Here is a 23,476-nt window from a genome sequence, read left to right as displayed (position 1 = left end):
TTGGCATTCAGTTGGCCACATTGAACAGAGCTGCTTATGTTTCAGGAGTGTGCTCTGTTCAATAAACTTTCCAAGCCAGCTCAGTATAAACTGAAAAAAAAAAAAAAAAAAGTTCTCATAGGCTTGAGTTTAGCTGAGTCTGAAGAACAGTTGGGCTGAAAACGCCTGGGAGGTACCCCCAGTAAAGCCATGCATAATCCAGTCTACTAGCTAGGATCTGCAGCATATAGAGCCTGAGGCTTCTTTTGAGTCTGGCCATCTACATGGTCAGGAAATGCAGATGTATGGTCCCTTAGCTAGCCTGCTGAAAGCCACATAACTTCACACACTCTGTCCAGGGGATATAGGCTGTAGAAAACTGTCAATACAGGTAGTCTGGTCTTGCAACTTAGCTCATGATTGGTGGATCCTGTCTCATTAGTGACATTCTATGCAGCTTGTGGAAACAGTAAAACTACTTGAGAAGTTCACTAAAACTAGAAACTTCTATTAAACACTAACATTGGAGAATTAGTGTTTCTTTCCCACTGTCCCCCTGCCTAGTGCCCCTTAATGCCCCTAAACCCAGAAGAAAACTTAACAGGACAAGACAAAAAAAAAAAAAAATGGGAGAATATAATTTCCACACTTATAATCAACAAAGAAGCAGATGGAAAAATAACAAGCAAGCAGTTCATCAAAAAGAGAACCTGAGGGCTGGGGTTGTGGCTCAGCAGTAGAGCACTCGCCTAGCATGTGCGAAGCCCCTGGGTTTGATCCTCAGCACCACATAAAAATAAAAGGTATTGTGTCCAACTACAACTAAAAAAAATAAATGTTAAAAAAAAAAGAGAGAGAGAGAACCTGAATGGTCAATGATATGTAAACAAGAACTTCAGTCTCAACAAAAGAAAACCAAAACTTCAGTGAACCATTGTTTTAATATTGGAGATTATAACAATAGGAACTCAATGTGGTGCTAGAAGTCCAAATTGGTATATGAATTTAGAGACCAATTTTGAGTTGAAGATGTGTACATCCTATAACTGGGATGCAACCAGGAAAACAAATACCATTCCCAGTACTGAAACAGAAAGACTACAGCCCAGAGAATTGGTTATCTGAGGATTGAAAGAGCTGAAAGGTTGAACAGTAGATAGCAATGCAGTTTAACCCAGGAACACATTTAATCCAAGGATTAGCATCTTCAAGAAACTACTGCCACTCCCATCTAGAGACAAAAGGGTGGTGCCAGAGAAGGCCAGGAGCTCATCGGAATCTCTTGGAGGAAGCTAGAATCAGGGTGGCCTACCCAAAGGGTGCTGGAGGTGCAGAAGAAACACTATCAGCTTGAGGAGAGGCAGAAAAGCTTTCTGGTTTCTCCCTTCTCTTTCCCACTGTCCCCCTGCCTAGTGCCCCCTAATGCCCCTAAACCCAGAAGAAAACCAGGTGACAAGCCTGAGAAACAGCCTGTCTGGGTCAGGTCCCTGAGAACAAAGCAGAACAGGGAAGAGCAAGAAATGGGTCTACCAAACAGAAAAGTAAAAAGTCTTGCATATATAAAAATGGAAACATATATACTGTTCAAAAAGGCAAAACACGAGAAGCAAGTATCCATCAATAGATCAATGAGTAAAAGACCCTACACCAGTGAAAGGAAATGAACTTCAGCTACATTTATCAAATAGAACAATCTCAGAAAGCAGAGCCAAAAAAATTAGTTTCAAAATATAGAGTATAATATTATTTATATAAAGCTTTTAAAGCATTATGATGCTTTTAAAGCAAATATGATGATATGTGAAAGACTAAAAAAACACAAAAAAATTGAAAAATTATAAAAGTAAATTTTCAGTGAACAGGGATGGGATCAAGGAGAGATACATTGGGGATTTCAAATGTAATGATAATGAAGCAGGATGAGGGTGCATACTTATTTATAATATATCTAAAATATAATACATTTTAATTTTACAGAAGTGCTTGGAAGATGCTATGGGCCTAGTTACTTTAAATGATAAGAAGAGACTGCATTATCATGGTTTCGGATAAAGGGTTTAATGCATTTGCCAGGGGCAGCCTGGCCCAAGACTTTCCCACTCCTGCTCTATTCCTCATGGCCTCAATCCAGTCAGGCACATAATCAGCCCTTGCCCCACTGCCTCTAGACACATAGGTGGGTGCCTCAGCACCAGCATTCTCCTGACTATCTTGTAGATTGTGGGTAGAAGTTATGCTCCAGGCTTTTCTGCTTTAGTTTTCTCAGGCCACCAGTAGGTCTTGGTCTATATAAAGATGGAAACGTGCTTGGAAACAAGTTCCTGAAGGGGTCACTTTGAACACAACCTGTTAAATGTCAGCATTCTCAGAGCATAACAACAGCCCTCCAAAGATCATCATCCTGCAAATCTCCCTTCCCAACTCAAAGCCTTTTTCATTTTCTTCAGCTGAAGGATCTAAGCAGGGCCAGCTTCATGAGTGTGTGATCTGTGCAATCACATAGGGACTCTGCATTTAGAAGGACCCTATGCTTAGTTTAATGCTTGACTGGGCTAGCTCAAACTTCTTTTTTAAACAAAAGTCCCCATTTTTTCCTTTTTGCACTGAGCACCACAAATTCTGTAGCTTATTCTGGGCTTAAGAGTCATGGGACAAACCCTTGGGGTCATTTATGTATCACATAAAGAATTTTGCCTCAGTCAAAACAGAAGCAGAATAAAATTTAAAATCTTTCAAAATACTATTGCATTTATTCATTGCTTATAATCTGTCTTCCCTATGAGAAGATGTAAAGTCCACCAAAGTAAGAACTATTATTTTATGTAGTTTCATACTGTATCCTTTCACACTGGCACAATATCTGGCTCATAGCAGGTGCTCAATAAATACTCATTGGATAAACAAGCATCTATAGAACTATTAAATCTGTTCCAGAATTTTTTTTTCCAATAACACTGTTTTCATGAAAATCATGTACCAGATTTTATGTAGAGTATAAGTTCTTGAAGAACTCACACAAATTAATATGAATTCTTCCACAGGAACAAGTATAAAGTAGGGAGATGCTTCTTCAAAGACTATAGCCACTGTATCACATTTGTGCTTTAATGATGCTCTTTATTTACTCAGGATTATTACTAACATTTTATAGCATACTTGCTCTAAAATGTACCATGAGAGTCATTTGGGCCTACTTTGTGACACTAAAAGCACATCTCAAGTTCATTCAAAAATTCCTAATTTTCAGGCACACTCTTCAATACTAACATTGTCATCCCCACTTAATGAGTATTCAGATGAGATTGCTTCAGAATATAAAAATATTTCAATTCATAATAACAGCACATGTTAAAATAATCAGAATCATCACCACAGGAACTGCAGGAGTTGATTCAGGGAAACGACATCCAGATGCACAAACAACCTGGATAAAGGACTGGAGATATTTCTTTTACTGGCCTAACTGTCACGTGGCAATAGCTTAAACCAGTATACAGTTCAGTCGGTTTGCCAACCTTGAAATGAATTTTCAAAAATTCAAGTATTTGTTATTTCAAATTATATGCATAAGACATTACTCATAAACTGTTATTTGATGTTTTCATAATTAAATGATTATAAATGCAACCATACTATATTGTCATTATGTCATCTAGATGTCAATGTATCCTTAAATACATTGCCTTACAGTAAACATAAAGATAGGGTGGTAAATAAGCAATAGCTTTGTGCAGCTTAAGAAAACATTAAGGGGTATGGATTGGCAACACAGTCAAACACAAGGAATCCTTTAAATCCATTTGCTTGACTGGCAGATGATAGAAGTGAAATATCCAACTAATACCTAATATTTAAATCCTAAACAAAACATTTCGGTGCAAATCCAGAAGTGCCTTCCTATTTACTCTGATCCAAGTCAAAGGTAGCTGGATAATTAGTTTTCTTTAAACAACATTCAGCTTTGCTGACATCTCATTTTCCAAAAGCAGCTGTTAGCCAAATATAGTATTGTTTATTCATTCCCTGGAAGGCTGTTTTAAAAAGCACTTCTGGTAAAAATGTTGCATCATATAATTGGAGATAACAGGAAAAGTAGGAGTTGCTGTTTATATTTAAATAAACATCTGCTTAAGTCCAGTTTTCTGTTTGTGAATAATCCTTTTATTTTATGCCATTAGGCACATTGAATTATTATTGTTTATTCCTTGCTTTGGGGCCTTACTTGGAAGTATTCCAAATATGGTAACAAGAGATATTGCTCTTGAAAAATGTTAAGCTCTTTGCCACCACCTTCTCCCTCTTGTCATTTTTTTAATATGTATATAGTAACATATATCATATATATATGTGTGTGTGTGTGTGTGTGTGTGTGTGTGTGTGTGTGTGTGTGTGTGTATGAGAGATACTTCTAAGCCAGAGACCTTAGGAATATGTAATATTAACTATTGCTGTATATTTCTTGTTATATGATACATTCTCATAATTAAACTCTTGTATAGTTTGTTGTTTAGAATGTAGTTTTTTAAATATATGCACGGCATCACAGTAAAATCCTCAACTACCCTTTGAAAGACAGCACAGGATGAAAAATGTTGCTCTTGTAGGGAATATACCCAGTACCTATCATTAGTGTGCTTGGTCCACAGTGCACTGGTGGCCTTTTCACTTCCTTCTTCTAGGAACTGAGAACCCATTTAAGGAAACTTTCTCAGATCTGATTTCTATTTTCTCTTCACTGGTTCTTTTCTGCCTAAATATCTTACCTTTAAAATACATTTCTGGACTCCATTATTGACTTTAATTTCATAATCAGAGCAGATTGAAAAACCAAATAGAAATTATTTTAAACCTGAAACACCCCCCCCCCAAAAAAAAAGTGTTCTATTTCTTAGTATTGCTTAATCTGCAGCCTCATTGGGAAGATAAAGATGGAATTCTAAAATTTTATGACTTCACTAACTAGGAAATGAGATTTATTGCCCAAAGTGGGTGGTTGTATAGTGCATGCCAAAATTCAGATAAGTGGCATGGAGGTGGGGGTCTTGGGAAGGGTATTTGCTTTTTGGGATTATCCAAGCTACTATTGTTAGGTAGCTAGTCAGCAATAAACAGTGGAAGGGGAAGGACAATGAAGGCAGTAAAGAGAGTCCAGAGGTTTCAGGATTGGGAATCACAGGGAAACTTATCAAAACAGATAAACATCTGGAAATTGGAAATGGTATGCCAAACCTTTTTCAGCCAGTTAATTATAACCCCTTAAGCAAACTATTGTTTTGAGATGTCACATTTGCCCCTTGTGACCAGGTCATTACCAGAGTTATGTCATACCCACCCCTTGTGACTAGGTCATCATGACCCTAAAAAGAAAATTTGCTGAGGGCTAAGCAAATAGATAATAAACTGCCTAAGGGGATATGAGAGAATAGAATAAGAACCAAGGGACCCAGCATCCTTGAAAATCCCAGACTTGGGCAGGGGTTGTGGCTCAGGGGAGGCACTGGGTTTGACCCTCAGTACCACATAAAAAATGTTTAAAAAGTAATGGGAAGCTGGCAGCCGTTCTCCTTAACATGACCCTAAAACAAACAACAACCCAGACTCTTAAGGGCCTCCTCCTGGGAGCCAGCCCATTTAGTGCCTGTCCAAGATTTCTTCAGCTCCACAGGCAGATCTCCTCTGCACACTATGACCCCTTATTAGCATGGATAATTAAGAACTCCCAAAACATTGCATTTGTCACCCAATTAATGGGACTTCTGATTGATATTGACTGGTTAAAAACCAGCATTTTGTGCTCATCTGGGAAACTGTAATCTTTTTATGTTCTAAGCCATTTTCCATTAGTGCCTGTGCATGAAAAGTATTTTAAACAAGAAGCCAAAGAGCATTTCTAAAATTGTTTAGATTCTAGGAAGATTTAAGATGAAGCAAATGTTCAGCTTCCCATTTGGATCCTAGAAGCAGTGAACACACTACATGAAGAATACATTCACATTTTCTTGCACATAAATACATTTGTCATACCAGAACCATTGAGACAAATGGCTATGTTTAGTTGGGAAATGTATCTTTTCTCTGTATTATAAAAAATGTTACACTATAATCCTTGTAGTTTTATAGTTTCAGTATTTTTTAGTATAGGAAACATTGAAATAGCATATGCAACTTAATTTCTATAAAGCTCTTTACAAATATAAAGGACTACTCATATTCATTAGCAAATAAATTCACATACATTTTGCCTAACAGAGAAGGATAGCCATGATTTTGAAATAATTTCTAAAAGTTTTAGAAAACTACCTGTAGAAAAAATGTTTTATAAATTTCTACTCCTGACTGACCCCCCCCCAAAAAAAAGTGGACACCACATATAAACGACTATTCCTCCAAAGTTTTTAGGCCCTTTGAATGGTCAACAGACACGTAATACATTTATGTCTATCACTATAACCAAACAATATGAAAACCTGTAGTAAAAATGACTACAGACTACAAGCAATTAAATTTTTTTTTAAAGAAAGAAAATGAGAATATGTAATTATGAAAGGATTATAACTACAAGATGTTTAAAACTGAGGGTTTTTACTTTGGGAGGTTGAGGTCAGCCTGAGCAACTTACTGAGAACCTGTCTTAAGGGAAAACACGGGGGAGCGGGGGATGTAGCTCAGTAGCAGAGTGTCTGCCTAGCATGTAAAGTCCTGGATTCAGTCCCCAGTATTACAAAATACTTTGTTTTACAAAATTATTTATCTAATTGTCCTGGTATTGACAAGTCTATTGTTTGGGATTCTCTAGGGGTTTAAATGACAGAAATTCAAACTGTGGCAAGCCAAATAACTCATTTATTTGGTTACTGGGTGGTTCAAATTTTAGGGTAGCAGGGCTAGAACCAGGACCTTAGAATGTAATACCCCAAGAATCTCACTTAAGTTGGCTCCACAGCAGAGGTAGTGTCTCAGGCGCTCTAGTTTTTGTCATCAGTTTGACAATGTCGGCAAAAAGAAAATTTCATTCCTTGAAGGGTTCTGTATCAAAGAAGGTCTAGATAGATCCTGTGAAATCATTTGCCCTTTGAACCAATTACTACTGCCGGATCATCACATTGACTGATCCAGTCCATGTCATCCTTATGAACAAGGAGTAGAGAGCAATTAAAAACCCCTTAGTATTATTTATAATGTTGGAGTTTCCCAAATAGGGGAAATGCTATCTAAGTTGGGTAAGAAAATTGGATAGGTCTAAAACTGTATCTTAATTTAGTGATCTTTACCCTTTCATCCTTAAGGCATTAGTTTCTGTTCAGAACACAGGATTATGTTTAATGTGGCAACTAGTTAAACATGAATGGGACTTAAAGCAACTTATTATAAACTAAAGCTTGCTAAAGCAACTCTTTTGTTTGTTCCAACAGAGCTTTTAAGTTCTCTTCAAGCACTTTAAAAAAAATATTTAACTAATTAATCTAAGACTTAATTGGGCCATTTTATTAACTCAGCTTTATTTTCTCAAAATGTTTTATATGTAATGCCCACATAAATTAGTTTTTATTGTACACTATGAATTAACTTCTATGCATCATTACTGTAGTATGTATTTTAAAAAAAATCACCACAGAATTAAGGGTAGCACATACCGATTTTTCTCTTGAAAACAGTTATCATTGTACTATGCTCAAGAATCTGAAGGTCTTACACATTGGTGACTATACATGAGATATATATAGCCATCTCTTTCTTTTAAAGAGTAGACTAAATACAGAAAGTTCAAGATTGCATGACGCCATGAATTTTTAAGATGAATATAACTGGATATAACTAGGCCCAAAGTTGCCAAATTCACCACCAACTGATAATTGGCTTCATCAAAATCAACTTGGGGAACTTTTAAAAAACAAATTCTTGGAATGCATTTCCCAGTTTTCAAAATAAAAAATGTTTAGGGTGGTACTAATGTTAGCTCCCAGGTGTTTTGACACACAACATATTTAACAACTGGCTTAACTCCATTTTTAAATTAATTGGAAACTCCATAATACATTCTAATTTAAGAACATGCATGAGATATAGATCTAATGTAGTTGCTTTTCACCAAATCAGTGAAATTTACATAGTTTACATAGAACTATATGAGAATTTGGAGCAGGATCAAAAGTAGGTCAATCATTATGGCAATGAATGTTTTACCATCTATTTCATTTTCCTGGCCCAGAAGGCAGTTCTGAATTGATGGACTGTTGACTTTTCAATTCCAAGCTGCTTCTACCACATCCATAAGGCCTCAAACATGTTTATCATGTCTATATATACTGAAACAAAAGTACACAGAAAAAACACTGATAGTTTCTATTCTACATTGAGGTGGGAGGGAGGTTTGTGGTTAATGCTGGTTCTGAATCACCAAAGGGTTGTGATCATAATTGGAAAACTGATCTAGCTCATATCTTAAGTACTTCAGAGGTAAAGAACAAGACTATAGACATGCCATTGTACCATCATGCCTTTTGTGTGAGTTTTCATTTACCAAATTCCTACCATAAAAATTATTAACAACTCTCTGTAATTAGACCCCAAATGACTTCCACCTGCAGGCTTCTGTTCTTTTACAGCACACTGGCTTCCACTGAACCCCTAGAACAAAGTAACCAAACTGCAAATCTCATAGGTCTCAATGCCAAAAGTGATCAACACTTTCTCCTAGAACATGAAATTTCTAAAGAAACATAGATACTCATCAAATATTTAATGAACTGGGTTAGGTGCAAGGACCAAAAACATAAGAATGCAGATTCTAGCCATATAACAAGGAGAAGATAGGAAATGTGGTTGAGAAAATAAATGTACACTAAGAGTAAGAAACCTTTTTATAGACATTTCCTTGACTATAGCAAATAATTAAAATTAGGCTACTTATAGGATAAGAATGATAATAAGCAGCATTATGAAACAATTTAATTACCAGAGTCATTGGTTTCAACTGAATACTCACACATTAGAACCTGTTTAGAAGGCTAATAAAGATCACTATTGAAATTGGTAAGTTTTAAGTCAGACTTGAAAGGCAAGATAAGAGATTCCCCTTCATACACAGTTATTAGCTCTGACCAAGGCATAAGAATTCACTTAGAAAAATTGCTTTCATAACATACCTAAAAATAGGATAGTTCATAAATTTTCAAGACTGTTCTTCCCTGCTGTGGACAGCCCTTGATCTCTGACTGTAAAAGTTAGCAAACTTTGGCATGTTCTAATGTTAGTTTTATAAGTTACTGAAAACCCCTATAAATTTAGCCTCATTTCTTAGATCTGTATAGTGTTTTCATTCAGAATGCTTAAACATTGAAGTCACAAAATGAAATACCAATATAGAAATATTCATCTTTAGACAGGTTGTATAGTTACCACATGGCAAAAAACTGACACACACACACAAAAAAAAAATAGTAAACATTCAGGATAAAAATACTGCAAAGCATTATGGAATTTGAACTTAGCACTTTCCTAAATTTTAGTAGTTCCAACTATAGGAAAATATAGCTGCTATAAGGATTGAGATGATTTAAGCTAACTCAAATATTCCCCAATTTTTAAAATCCATAGATTTTTATAGTTTTATTATAGTAACAAACAGTTGTCACAGTGAGATCTACACACATGTACAGAATTATTACATTTAAACTCATATAGAACAATATTTACATTTTAAGTTATACTTTTGAAAGTAGAACATGAAGTACAGCTGAAGTTTTACAATAAGAAGAGAAATATACAAGACAAAAAGAGAGTCAACAGTACAACTATCCATCCTCCATATAACATGGACACTTTTTGTCAGAAAGCTACATCTTCTTAATCTGATTGTCCAAATCATCAAAATATGGATGATTCAGTGCCATTTTGCCAGAAATTCGTTTGGCAGGATCATAGACTAACATTTTCTGTAGGGGAGGGAAAAAAAATTAGAAAATAAATCATTTTTTAAAAATCTCCATAAAACCTTAGCCTTTTTTTTAAAAAAACCAATAAACCGTATGCAAATAAGGTTAATGAAAATCTACTAAATTCACATTTTCATTACTTTAACATCAAGCTACATAAATGTCTCATTCCTCCATATTTTACCCTCTAGCTCTAGAATAACCTACCTTAAATTACAGATATCTCAACCTTTTTAACTTGTAAATTATAGTTCAGACACAGAGATATCTTTAAAACCAAGCATAAATTCAGGAAAGATATCTGGTTAATTATATTTACTTCGAGAATTAAATAGCCGTCTGAGTAATTTATAACATTCTTAAAATGTTGGCAATTAACTATAGTGGTTTTTGATGCAGCTTCCAATAAATTCCCAATTTAAAAACGAAAACAAACAGAAAACCCCATAGCATAATGTGTTATAAACAGTTAAATATGAATCATTAAATTAATTATGATCAGGCAATCTAGTATACAAATTATTTTACACATTACCTGGAAAAGTTTAGTATTGATCTTAAATTCTATCTTAAAAGAAATATTAACCTCAAAGAAAGCCAATGAACAAGCAGACTAGATATTATATATTATACATACATATATATATGTATAACTAGTTACCATTAGAACTCTTTTATGTATCTAACACTATATGAAGGGCTTTGGATATAGCATGTCCATTAATCCTTACAACAAAAGTAATTCGGACCCTTGAGACTCAAAGAGTCTAGCAATTTGCCCAAGTTCATAGAGCTAAGAAGCAATAAAGCTAGAATTTGAATCCTAGTTTAATTTATTATCAACTGGGGGAAATTTTTATCCCTCAGGGGAATTTTGGCAACATTGGAGACATTTTTTGATTGTCATGATGGGCGTATTTCTGTTCCCATCTAGAAGGTAGAGAACGGTGATGTTAAACCTACTACAATGAACGGAACAGTTCCAGTAATGAAGAATTATCTATTTAAGTTGTCAATTATGGCTACATCATAGAATCTTATTTAGGGCTCCTCTCCACAACTGGGAAATCTGAGCTTAAATTTTGTGGCATGATTTATATATTACGAACGGAGCTCAAAGATCATCCTAAAAGATCTATTTCATTACAAAGCAATGTTTTTCTTTGTTTAAACTTGCCAGACTATTTATTTATTGGCACCATATTACCTGGGATTTGTAAAATTGGTTCATTCTAAAAATTCAAAACTTAAATATTATTCTAAGACAGGCTTCTGGAAGCAGGCCTTTTAAATAATTTTTGTCTTGTTTTAGAAGAAAACAGTTGTTAACTGGAAATAGAAATATAATAGAGGGGAAAGATTAAGAACTACATTAATCCTTCTAACCTTTCTGTTGAAGAAAACCAGGCACAAAGTAAAAACTGGAGTTCAGGTTATAAACAACTTTAATGACTAAAAATATCAAGCAGTAAGGAAAGCACCAATGTCTAGGATGAAAAAAAAAAATGGAACTTAGTAGTAAATACTGATACAAAAAAGCTGGAAAGGAAGACTACAACTCACCAACTTAAAAAACTTTACAACTTTAATTAGGGTTGGGGTGTGTTCAGTGGTTGAATGCTTGCCTAGTATGAGCAATGCAAAATAAAAAACAGCGAGAAGGTGTTAACTCTAGTCTCTCCTTTAGATCATGAACAACAACCTATCAGATTAAAAACAAAAGAACTTTCATGCTAACTAATTCTCTTCTCTCTAGTGTTTCTTTTTTTTTTTTAAATATTTATTTTTTAATTTTCGGCGGAAACAACATCTTTGTTTGTATGTGGTGCTGAGGATAGAACCCGGGCTGCACGCATGCCAGACGAGCGCGCTACCGCTTGAGCCACATCCCCAGTCCACTCTCTAGTGTTTCTTGATAGCTAAAATGGTTCTAGTAATATAACAGACAACTAACTCAACAGATGTTGGTTTTCTTCCTATTTCCCAGGTAAAAGAAATGTTACTGAATATACCCAGTCATCAATGTTAAAGCCAGTATAATTATATATTACACTATATCACTGAAAGCATACAGAGAGCTTTCTCACCGAGAGCAAATCCAAGCCATTTTCATCCAAGTTTTTGACATGGGATGCCAGGCTTCCTGGTTTCCACTTGGGAAATGTATTCTTATAATCCTGTAAAGATTCCACTTCTGGCCACACTTCATTGTTGGGAGTGCCCAAAGCTCTAAAAAAATCATAGCAAAATAGGAAACTGTCATTTAAGGCAAAAATATTATCTTGTTATATATATATTTATTACTTAAAAAAATTAACAGCTTAGTTATAAAAATACCTGAAAATCCTGAAGAGTTGATCAATTTCTGAATCTCCATGAAAAAGTGGTTTCTTAGTTGCCAATTCTGCAAATATGGTGCCTATACTCCAAATGTCAACTGGAGTGGAGTAACGAGCTGACCCCAGCAATACTTCAGGAGATCTATACCAGAGTGTTACTACCTGTTACAAAGCAAAAAATATACAGAATAAATGGGGTATATTAAACTACCTAAATTTCCTTTAGAATGTTGTAAAATTGCAATAACACTGTTTGTCAATTAACTATACACAGAATATTAAAATTAAGCTAAATATTTCATTCAAGTTCTACTCTTTAGGGAAAAAAATAAAAAATACTAAATCTTTTCTTGCTTTTCAAGTCATTAAACAGTTATATAGGGCTGGGGTTGTGGCTCAGTGGTAGAGTGCTCACTGAGCATGTGTGAGGCCCTGGGTTCTATCTTCAGCACCGCATAAAGATAAACAAAAGTATTATGTCAATCTGCAACTAAAAATTATTTTTAAAAAATTTTAAAAAAGTTATATAGCTGGGCACAGTGGCACATGCCAATAATCCCAGCAGCTTGGGAAGCTGAGGCAGGAGGATCATCAGTTCAAAGCCAGCCTCAGCAATTTAGCAAGACTTGTCTCTAAATATTTTTAAAAATGGCTAGTGATGTGGCTCAGTGGTTGAACGCCCCTGAGTTCAATCCCCAGTAACAAAAAGCAAAACAAAACAAACAACAAAAAACCCCAGTGATACAGGTTATCAAAAAACAAAACAAAAAACCCTATTGCTATAGATTTGGAGGTGATATTCTTTAAAATGAAGATTCTGCTTGCATGGTAAAACAGTATACAAATAAGAAACATGAATAAACCATGTTAGTTTACTCATGATCTAGAACTAATTAATCATTTTAGTATATTTATCAGAATGATAGAAATATCAACTCTAACTTAGAACAAAGCTAATGAGCTCAAACAGCATTTATTTAAGCCAAAGAGAACCAAATAATTTATTTATGCAGTTATGGAAAAAATAATAAAAAGGAATAATAAGAAGCCAAAACATCTATTCAGAAAGTTATTTTCTGCAGTCAGTCTTCAGGTGAAACTGTATACAACTCCAAAAAGACAGGTTTTCAACAGTCCTTTACCATACAATCCAACATTTGCTTTCCTTCCAGAAACACCAAATGAAATGCCAACCCTTCAACACAACACTGGCAACATGACAAGGAGGCTGGGGTGTAGCTTAGTGAAGAGCACTTGCCTAGCATGAGAAAAGCCATGGTTTAACCTCCAGCACTACACATACACACACAAAAAAACCCCCATGATTTTTATACATACACACACATATATAAAAGCTTCTACATGAATTATGTATCAGAAATAGTACCCCTTAAACAACGAAATCTTTTAATCAATCTTGTTGTGTATCAGGAAGCATCCAATTAGGAGACAGAAACCAGTGACTTGGGGAAAAGTTTAATATAAAGAATTAAACTATAACTGGACCAGAATAATGAGATTAATAAGAAATAATGAAAACTCACTTACCTCATGTGTATATACCCTAATAGGTATCCCAAAAGCTCTGGCAAGGCCAAAATCAGCTAGTTTAATTGTTCCTTTGTCATCAATCAATAGATTTTGAGGTTTTAAGTCTCTGTGAAGAACTCTTCTAGAGTGACAAAACACAATCCCCTGAAGGATTTGGTACAAATAACTCTAGAAAAGGAAATATAAGTTAGAAACGTAATCTTACAAAATACAATTTTCTAAATATTATTAACCAATTTGTTTTAATGATGTAAGAAATAATGACATAGGGAAGTGATTTACCAAAAAAGCCTTCAGGTCTTTTGAGACTAACAAGCATTTGTGTGCTGGAAGTCCATTTATATGTCTATCTTATTGATAGACATTCACCTATGGGCACATTTATAGTCAGATGATATCCATATGAACTCATTTAGTCCTATTTTACTAATTTTGGGACCTCTTATCCTTCAAGTCACAAGTTCTTTTTGAGTTTCTTGATCTTCCTTCTATGCACTTACATCAACACTGTTTCTCTGTTGAATAAGGTTGTTCTTTTCATTTCTTTCATCTTTACATATATATTTCCTCTTTGAAACCAATAGCCACAGATTCAAAAAAATGGCAAAGAGGATATTATGATTATGTATGTGAATGAACACAATCACAAAATTGCTATTTAGTAGTTCAGAAGTGTTTTATATGATATTAACCAAGAACAATGTAATTAACATTTGAAGCAACATGGGTATTACAGAAATATATAGTACACATATAAAACAATGACTTAATTTTGAAATTGGAAAATACATAAAACCAATAAGAACAACTGGCTAGCTATTTAGGAAGATGGGTGTATGTACCCTAGTTCTTAAACCAAAATAAATATTTGATCCATGCAGAATTTAAAGCAAAGAAGTGGGAAGGGGCTAAGAGACAGACTTACTCAAACTACTAGAAAGATTGTCATTTATTATTCTGAATAAGCTATTTATAAATGACTCTAAGCTATTTATAATTGATTATCAACTAAACATGAATGTTTCAGAGTAAATTGCTACGAATTTTTAAAGGGCAATTGGCAATATCTACCAAGATCTTAAATGTAAACAAACCATCTTCAACTTAGTTCCAGTTCTAAGAATTTATCCTATAAGGTGAAACACAAAGATAAATATATAAGAATATTTACTGCAATATTGCTCATAAGAGTAACAATCACCAAAATGGAAAACAACTGTCCATCAATATGAAATTGGTTTAAATAAGTATAGCAAAAATATAAACAGACACAAATAGATATACACATCTAATAACTTTTCACACCCCAAATAATGTATATTAATAATGTATATATAAATGATTCCTTTTGTGTAAGAGCTCCATGTTCATACACATACAGAGTGGACATAAATGTGTAAGATTACAATTAAAACTAACAATTACTGCCTCTAAGGAGCAGTTTGCTACAGTTGGTATAAGGCACTTTTACTTTATATATAACAAATGTCTACAATACATTAATCAAATGTTTTAAACCAAAATAAAATAGAATCATCTGCCACTACCACACTGCTCCAGGCTTTTTTTTTTCTATATTATCTGTCAGCTAAGGAAAGATCAGAATGCCTTAGTTTTCAACAATAGAACACAGAGAATATCAGTTTTATGTTAGGCTCAGACACCATTTTTCAATAACTAGAAGCATTAGCTGGCAACTAAACAGACAAATGTTAATCTATCTAATAATCTGTATAGGAGGAAATAAATAAAATATGAAATATTTTTTCTTTCTCATTCTATTTTCTAACACTTTTTCCAATCATAGTCTGACAAAACCCATGATTTCTACATAGATTCTTTACCTTTACAGTATATAAAAGTTAATAAATTAAAAAAAAAGGGTAAGAAGCTTACTAAAGAGAGAGAGAGAAAGAGAAAGAGAAATTTAATATTTATTTTTTAGTTTTTGGCGGACACAACATCTTTGTTTGTATGTGGTGCTGAGGATCGAACCTGGGCCGCACGCATGCCAGGCGAGCGCGCTACCACTTGAGCCACATCCCCAGCCCAGCTTCTTACCTTAACAAGTGAAGAATCCATGAACTGACCAGGTGGGATAGAATCCAGGTATTTCTTGAGATCCATGGAAAGGAATTCAAAGATGAGATATAACCTGGAATCTTGCATGAGCACATCTTGAAGGCTGAGAATAAAAACATGAAAAAAAAAAAGTGCAAACCTGTTTCACAAAAATAGTTGAGTAAATTTCATAGTGATTATTATAAAAAGTGGGCTGAGAGGAGATGGCAACTCCCCTATTTTCTGTAAAGAACCTCAGTGCAAAGCTAGAATTTGAGAAAGGGCAATTTAAAATTAAGTCAACTTACACAGGAGATACTAATTTATAAATAACCTATATTCCAAAAGAACATGTATTATCTAGGATGGCTGCTCATTGCTCAGAGCTTGTCTTTCCATTTAAGTAAGTAGAAATAAACTTAAGGAAAACCTAACCTTAATAGCTGCTCCCTATCTCCAGCCCAAGCAAAATACAATTAGGTTCTAAGCTGAACCATAGGAGGACCACTCCTGAAAACACCCTAACACTTTTTCCAATCATAGTCGGACAGAGCTTATATAATCTTTTCCCCCCTCCTGTTTCATCTGACCTAGGTACCTGGTTTTAGGACAGAGGATAATGAGAGACCAGAGCCCCCAGAGTGGGAGCACTGACAAAGCTCCATGAAAAGGGCTCCTTTTCTCCTATGGCCAGCTTTATCATGGCTTTTCCAGCCCCTAATACTAATTCTCATCACAAAGCTCTTAAGCCTATTTCTGTTTTTTTTTTTTTTGGGGGGGGTGGGGGGGTGGACTGGGGATTGAACTCAGGGGCACTCAACCACTGAGCCACATCCCCAGCCCTATTTTTACTTTATTTAGAGACAGGATCTCACTGAGTTGCTTAGCACCTCCCTGTTGCTGAGGCTGGCTTTGAATTCTTGATCCTCCTATCTCAGCCTCCCAAGCAGCTGGGATTACAGGTGAGCCAGGCCCCTGCTCATTTCTGTTTTTTTTGTTTTTTTTAACCCATGCCCAGCATGCACAATCAACAAAAAGAGTAGGACTTTATTCCACTGAGCAAAGTCAGACCAGAGTCTAAGCAAATTTAAAAGGTTCCACACTGAAATTCACATTTGAAATAGTATGGGTAAAATAGTTTAAATTCAGATATTATACCATACCTGACTATATTTGGATGACGAAGTTCTTTTAATAGAGAAATTTCCCGAATCGCAGTACTAGGAACCCCTTCCTCTTCACTTTCTAGTCTGATTTTCTTCATGGCTACCACTTGACCTGTAGTTTTGTGTCTACCCTTATATACAACTCCATAAGTACCTGAAATAGACAAAGTAAATATCTGCTATGCAACACCCCACAAACTAAAAGTTCTTGCACATGATAGGCAAGTGCTCTGCCACTAAGATATGTCCCCAGCCTAAAACATTTTTTAAATAACTCAATTCCTTAAGTCGTCACCAGATAGAAATGTCTTTGTGGCCAGATGGGAGGTAGTTTTACCCTCATTGTTTTCTAAAGGAAAGTGAGGGTAATTACAACCTATCACGTTTATGGTTTAGAAATAAAATTCAAGTAGACATCACAAGTTTTCCATAAATTTAAACTACCATTAATGTTGCAACACATGCAACAGAAGAAATGGATTGTTCACAAACTGAAATTTACCTCCTGCCACATATCCTACATGACTGAAAAAAAAATTAGGCATAAAACAGTTTTAAAAATTGGGGCTCAGGAAATAGTATTAACAGGAGTTGTAGACAATGATGGGATTTGTTGTTACATATTCATACCTACATACAATAATATAATGTACCAATAAAAAAAGGGGTGGGGAGGAGGCAACGGTCCTCATCCAGAAAAGAGACAAAAAGACCATTTGTTTTTACTAAGTCTTTATTAGACCTAATAAAGCTCATACCATCTACTATGCACTAGGAAAATCTCATACCATTTGGAAGTTAACAAAAAACACTAATTCTCATCATGTGGGCTTCAGATAATGAACAACAATGTCAATAAAAAGAATAGTAGAGTGGGAGGGAAGGTGGACACAGGGAATAGAAATGGGAATAAAGGCTAGCTAGCTAAAGTTCATACACATGCTGCAGTTAATTCCCTAGATAAGTGCTTTAAAAAAACAGGCTGGAGTTTCAGGGCAGTGTTGAACCCCTTGATATGTATAAATTTTGTTGAAGAGTTTTTGCTTTCCATGACATCGTTGTAACTTAAAAATGATTAGAAGTAATACTGTAATCCTAGCTACTTAGTATGCTGAGACAAGAGGATACAAGTTCCAGGCCAACCAGGGCAATTTAGGAGACCCTGCCTCAAAATAAGATTTTATAAAAGTTGGGATATAGCTCAGTAGTAGAGAGCTTTGCCTAGTGTGCAATAAGGTCCTGAAGTCAATCACCCAGTTTTTTCCTTTTTTGATACTAGGGAATGAACCTAGGAACACTTTACCACTGAGCTACAACCCAAGTTTATTTTTTTGTTCAGATACAAAGAACTTGTGATTCTCCTCCCTCAGCCTCCCAAGTCAGTGGCATTATAGGTATGACCTACCACACCTGGAAAAAAAAAATTTTTTAAAGTGATTAAAATTCATTTTCCTATGAACATTTCTCTAAAAGTAGCAACATTTCAAAAAAGCCTAGGAGATCGGTTTAAGACTAACAGAAGACTTGTCCCAGAAAATCAAGGAAAAATAAAGTAGAACATGATCAAGTTATGGAAGCCTTGAATTGTAAACAGTAAACCTCCATTGGACAAATATTTAGAGGTCATTATTAAATTCTAGCTAGGTGTCTACCATCATAAATCTATTTATTCTCTATGACATTATCTTAAGACAGGAAAGAGTTCAAAGAGCTGAATGACAAAATTCAGAAGAAACTGGATAACAACTTTGTAGTATTTGCAATGAGTAGTTTGGATATATTTTAAAATTAGGTTGTCCAAAGTGAAAAAAGACCTCAATGTCAAGAAGGATAAAATGCAGGCAGACATGTTCTAGATTACAGCGACTAAGACGTTAACTGCCTTAGATCTTAACGGATGGTCTTTGGAAAATACCGCAAAAGTGTATAAAGGTAAGCACATCTCTACAGCTTAATGCAAATGCATCAAAAAGAAAGACAAAAATGCAAAGATAATAAACAGATAATAAAGTATGATAAAACACATCTGTGAAGATGTTACAGATTTGTCATATAAATCTTTCAACTTATAAGTTTGGAATTGTTCCAAATTAAAGCTTTCTAAAAATCAGGCTAGGGGACGGGGACAGGAGGGTGGGGGAAGCTCTCCTAAGTACTGAATCTGACTTCATGTATGTTAGGAAAGTGCTCCACTAACCAGCTACAACCTTAGCCTTTCATTTTTGAAACAGGTTCTTGCTAAATTGCCCCAAATTGGTCTCAAACTTTTGATCCTCCTTCCTCAGACTCTTAAGTAGCTGGGATTACAGGCATGTACCACCACACCCAGCAGCTTAAAAATCAATACTAGCTTAAAATTGAATACTAGACTTAAACAAGGTTCCTGGCAGAAACGAAGGAAAATTCTGTATAGAGGACACCATTTAGGCTTCATATTATTTCCACAAGTTAATTTTTCAAAAACAATATGCAGCACACAATATCCAGTCAGGCAGCAAAATGAGAAGATTATACAAGACAGAGCAATTAAAAAGAATATTAAGGATGTAAAGGGAATGAATGATTATATACAAAATTACTGATTTTTAGAATAACTGTCAAGAGGCTAATAATATATCACAAAATTAGTATACTACTAATATACTAATCTCTGCTGCAAACCCCAAAGCATATGGAATAAGTTATCAAGTATTTCCAAAACACAAACATTGCAAGTATTTGGTGTCAGAAGCATAAAAGACTATGAGGGAGATCACCAGGAAATCATATTAAATTCTCTTGAAATGTAAACATTATGTTGTTATGTTAAAAAAAAATTAATGCACATTAGTGCTACCAGGTACCTTAATGGTTGTATTTTAATAAATTTACATGTTTGTACTTTACAGAAGTAGCATTGTTGAAGTACTTTTTAAATCTCTTATGTTATTAAAAATCACTCACCTTCCCCAATTTTCTCTATTTTGGTGTAGTCTTCCATTGTTACACAATAGGTATGACAGATCCTAAAATGAGAAGAAACACTAATTTGATTATATGCCACTAAGTCTTAATGAGATCCTATATGAAAGCATTTTCTACAGTGCCTTCTCCAGTATATAAAGTATCCCATAGACATTATATTAATATTAAAATAGTTACAAGAGTAAAGAATCCTGCAATAAGACTTTCCAACCCTTCTTAGCTCCTAAAAAAACACTGCATTTGTATATTCTACACAGTACTTAGCTTGTTCAAAACAAATTAACCCTCAAATTCAGGCATCAACTTATTTATTCCAAATAGTTCAACAATGTTATTTGAATTTGTATCCTTTTTTGAAGATGATTCAAAAGAAACTATGTTCTAAAGACATGAGAAGGGAACTAAACTGGTCAGATTTTTAACCATTAGAAATAAGATTTTGTTTAAAAACTGCAAAAAAATGTAAATGTTTACAGTTGTTCCAGCGACAGTTTTAATCTTCTCCTTTGTTTTTAACAGCCACACAAACACATTCAAGATTGTGAAGAGTAGCACCCTAAAAGAAAATGAAAAGTGCAATTCCACAGATAATAAAGCTGACAACCTGACATTCAAAACTACTTCAGCTGGTAAGTTTGCCAAGGAAACTTCAAAAGCCCAAAATATAGTCACCTTGATAAATGATCCCTAAGAATTTAGATTGCTCACATTATCTTCAAAAAGAAAATTCAATCCAGAAAGTAGAGATAAATCTTAAAATGAGCTCTAGGAGAGGCATTAAACCAGCTGCCCTGGGGGTTTGACTTCAGGCACTGGTCACATATGCTAACTTCCCGAAATGCCAATGGACAATTAACATTTCTTTCAACCAGATTTGATACACTTTAACTACAATAAAATTGTTGAGCTCGGCTTTTTAACAGAGAGCTAAAAATTAACTCAATTTCAAAGCTGAGCTCAATTCCCTCCCACCGTTTTCTGGTTCTAACAATTTAAAATAAAGCATGCTACTTAATGCTTTACTAGCTGCAGGAGGTGAAATCTCAATGTTGGCATCTCCCTATCCAGAGACCTCCAGGTCTTTATGGGCCTGCAAGAAGTGCACACCAGAAACTTTTGTATTAGATTCTTTAAAAAACAAAAAAGTCAAGGATATGAGAACTCAAGTGTTTCTGTCTTTCGGTATTTCTTAGCCTTTCTGCCAATTCCATAGTATAGAACGACCAACTATAATAAGGGGAAAACCCCAGTTCCTTCTGTCTTGGAGACTGGCTAAGCATTCTTAAAATATCCCGGTGGGCAAGGGCTACCGGCACAGGAACCCAAGAAGACCCACAAATTCACGGATCGATTTCTCCAACAGCCCAAGTTTAAGGGACTCGCGTGGTCACCTGGCCAGGTGCGGTCAGTCTTGCCTTCCACCGCCGGAACGGGAAGGGGGAGCCCACGGGCCTAGGGCCGAGCCTGGCACCCGCAGCTCACTGCGGTCAAACCAATGCACGGATTTTGCTACAACCCGGACCACAAAGTCTCCTAGGGCAAGTCAGCGGCCTCCTTCCGAGCACAGTTAACCCGGGCCCCAAACCGAAACTCAGGGCAGCCAAGAGCCTGCCTCAAACGCCAGGCCCGAGCCCCTGTGAAGGCCCTGCCACCCTCAGAGGACGAGCCTGGCCCGCATACAGTCCCTGCAGCCCTCCCCCCCCCTCCAACTCCGAGCGATCACCCCGCTTCTCAACTCGCCCTCGGAGGTCCCCTGCCAGGCGACGCCCAAAGGCATGACCCTGACCCCGGCAACTCTACCCGGCTTATGGTCCGGCGGGGGCCGCAGCGGCAGCTACCTGGTCTGCGACTCCACACTCAACTTCTAAGTGCCAGCTTTGAAGCCAAGTGCGAGCAGTTTCAAACTCACCGCGCTAAAGGGGCTTGGATCCGCCAATCAGGTTACCCGTAGACTTTCAAAGGAGCCAATCAGAGCCCAGCTACACTTGGGCTGGACTTCCCGGGAGGCTAGAGCGCGAAAGAAAGAGGAAACGGCGGCTGGGAGAAAGGAGGAGGGCGGGCGCCAACTGAATCTTCCATTCCAGTAGAGAATCGTCCTATTGTTTCTAGTCACAGGGAATCAACGATTCTCTGTTTTCATTTTTAATTTTTTTCCTCCCAGTACTGGTACAATTAAAATTTATTGCACTCAAAAAGCTCATGACAAAAGTGCTATTGTATTTACATAGAGATCCCATTACTTTCCCTCCTAATACTTAAGTTTGGTGTATAACTGTGCTTTTTTAAAAAAAAAAAAAAAAAAAAAACTTTTTTTTTTAATTTTTTTTGTAGTTGTAGATGGACAGAATTCCTTTATTTTATTTGTTTATTTTTATGTGGTGTTGAGGATCGAACCCAGTGCCTCACACATGCTCGGCAAGCGCTCTGCCACTGTGCTACAGCCCCAACCCTAACTGTGCTTTTTTTAAATGACCAACGAAGTTTATTTCAGGTATCATTACTAATAAGATAATGAAAAAGGCCTGGCGAGGTGGTGCATGCCTGTAATCCCAGCAACTCGGGAGGCTGAAGTAGGAGAATCCCGGGTTCAAAGCTAGCCTCAGCAATAGTGAGGCCTTAAGTAACCCAGTGAGACCATGTCTCTAAACAAAATGCAAAATAGGGCTAGGAATGTGACTCTGTGGTTGAGTGTCCCCAAGTTCAATCCCCGCTACTCCACAACCCCAAAAAAGATAATGGAAAACTGAGAGACATACTCAAAAGTATAAAGAAAAATTCCCAGTTGCATTTATGTACAATTCTGTGTAATATATAACTGTCCTTTGTTTTTACCTTATTTATTTAAAATTTTTATTTATTATAAAATTTTGAATATTTTGAATTTTTAAATATTTTCACATTAGAATTTTAAAGATTCCTTAAAACACAAAAATCCACAATTTTATGAAAAAGAGATCTAAATTATTTTGTAAGTAATCCAGTGTCAAAAGCTCTCCCTTCATTGCCCCTCCACCATGTTGTTGAGAGATTTCTTTGCTCTTTTTATTTTTTATTTTGAGATAAAATCATGCTAAATTGTTGAGGCTGGCCTTTAACTTGTGATCCTCCTGCCTCAACCTCATAGAATAGCTGGGATTATAAGTGTTCACCTGTACACCTGGCTCTTAAGGCAGATTTCTACACTTCAACATCATTCCTAAGTCTTTGAGAAAATAAAATAGTAAAATAGAACTAGAGATTATGAGGCTCTACCTAGCATGGATTTCTGTTTGCACTGATCCTAATGGGTCATAGAACAAAGACTGATTATCATGTTCTCTACAAAAAAAAAAAAAAAGCAGAAGACCAGATTAAAATAAAGAATGAAACTAGTATATCACATGTATTTGAGTGTTTAATTTTTAACATAAAATAATGAGCCATGTCTGTCCTCTGGCCTATATGAATGTTCAGCCTTGACAAGTTTTTGCTCTTAGGAAAA

At 35.7% G+C, this 23,476-nt stretch overlaps 1 protein-coding gene across 5 annotated transcripts; it reads right to left on the bottom strand.

The window, feature by feature from the left end:
* Positions 1–9,718: 9,718 nt before the first annotated feature.
* On the bottom strand, positions 9,719–21,900 carry Cdk1 (cyclin dependent kinase 1). Of its 5 annotated transcripts, none has more exons than XM_076834633.1 (8): positions 21,834–21,900; positions 19,975–20,036; positions 17,029–17,185; positions 15,866–15,989; positions 13,802–13,972; positions 12,252–12,415; positions 12,002–12,143; positions 9,719–9,914 (listed from the first exon to the last, which is right to left on the bottom strand). In XM_076834633.1, the coding sequence occupies exons 2-8, from the start codon at positions 20,009–20,011 to the stop codon at positions 9,816–9,818; spliced, it is 894 nt and encodes a 297-aa protein (XP_076690748.1). In that variant the 5' UTR covers positions 20,012–20,036; positions 21,834–21,900; the 3' UTR covers positions 9,719–9,815. The 5 variants fall into 5 exon arrangements, with proteins under 5 accessions (XP_076690748.1, XP_076690749.1, XP_076690750.1 ...); XM_076834634.1 differs by having other exon boundaries at positions 21,796–21,870; XM_076834635.1 differs by having other exon boundaries at positions 21,782–21,839.
* Positions 21,901–23,476: the final 1,576 nt, after the last annotated feature.

This window comes from Callospermophilus lateralis, chromosome 15, assembly GCF_048772815.1.
Source record: "Callospermophilus lateralis isolate mCalLat2 chromosome 15, mCalLat2.hap1, whole genome shotgun sequence".
Lineage (NCBI taxonomy): Eukaryota > Metazoa > Chordata > Mammalia > Rodentia > Sciuridae > Callospermophilus > Callospermophilus lateralis.
The sequence above is the reverse complement of the archived record's forward strand: the minus strand, read 5'-3'. Positions and strand labels throughout refer to the sequence as shown.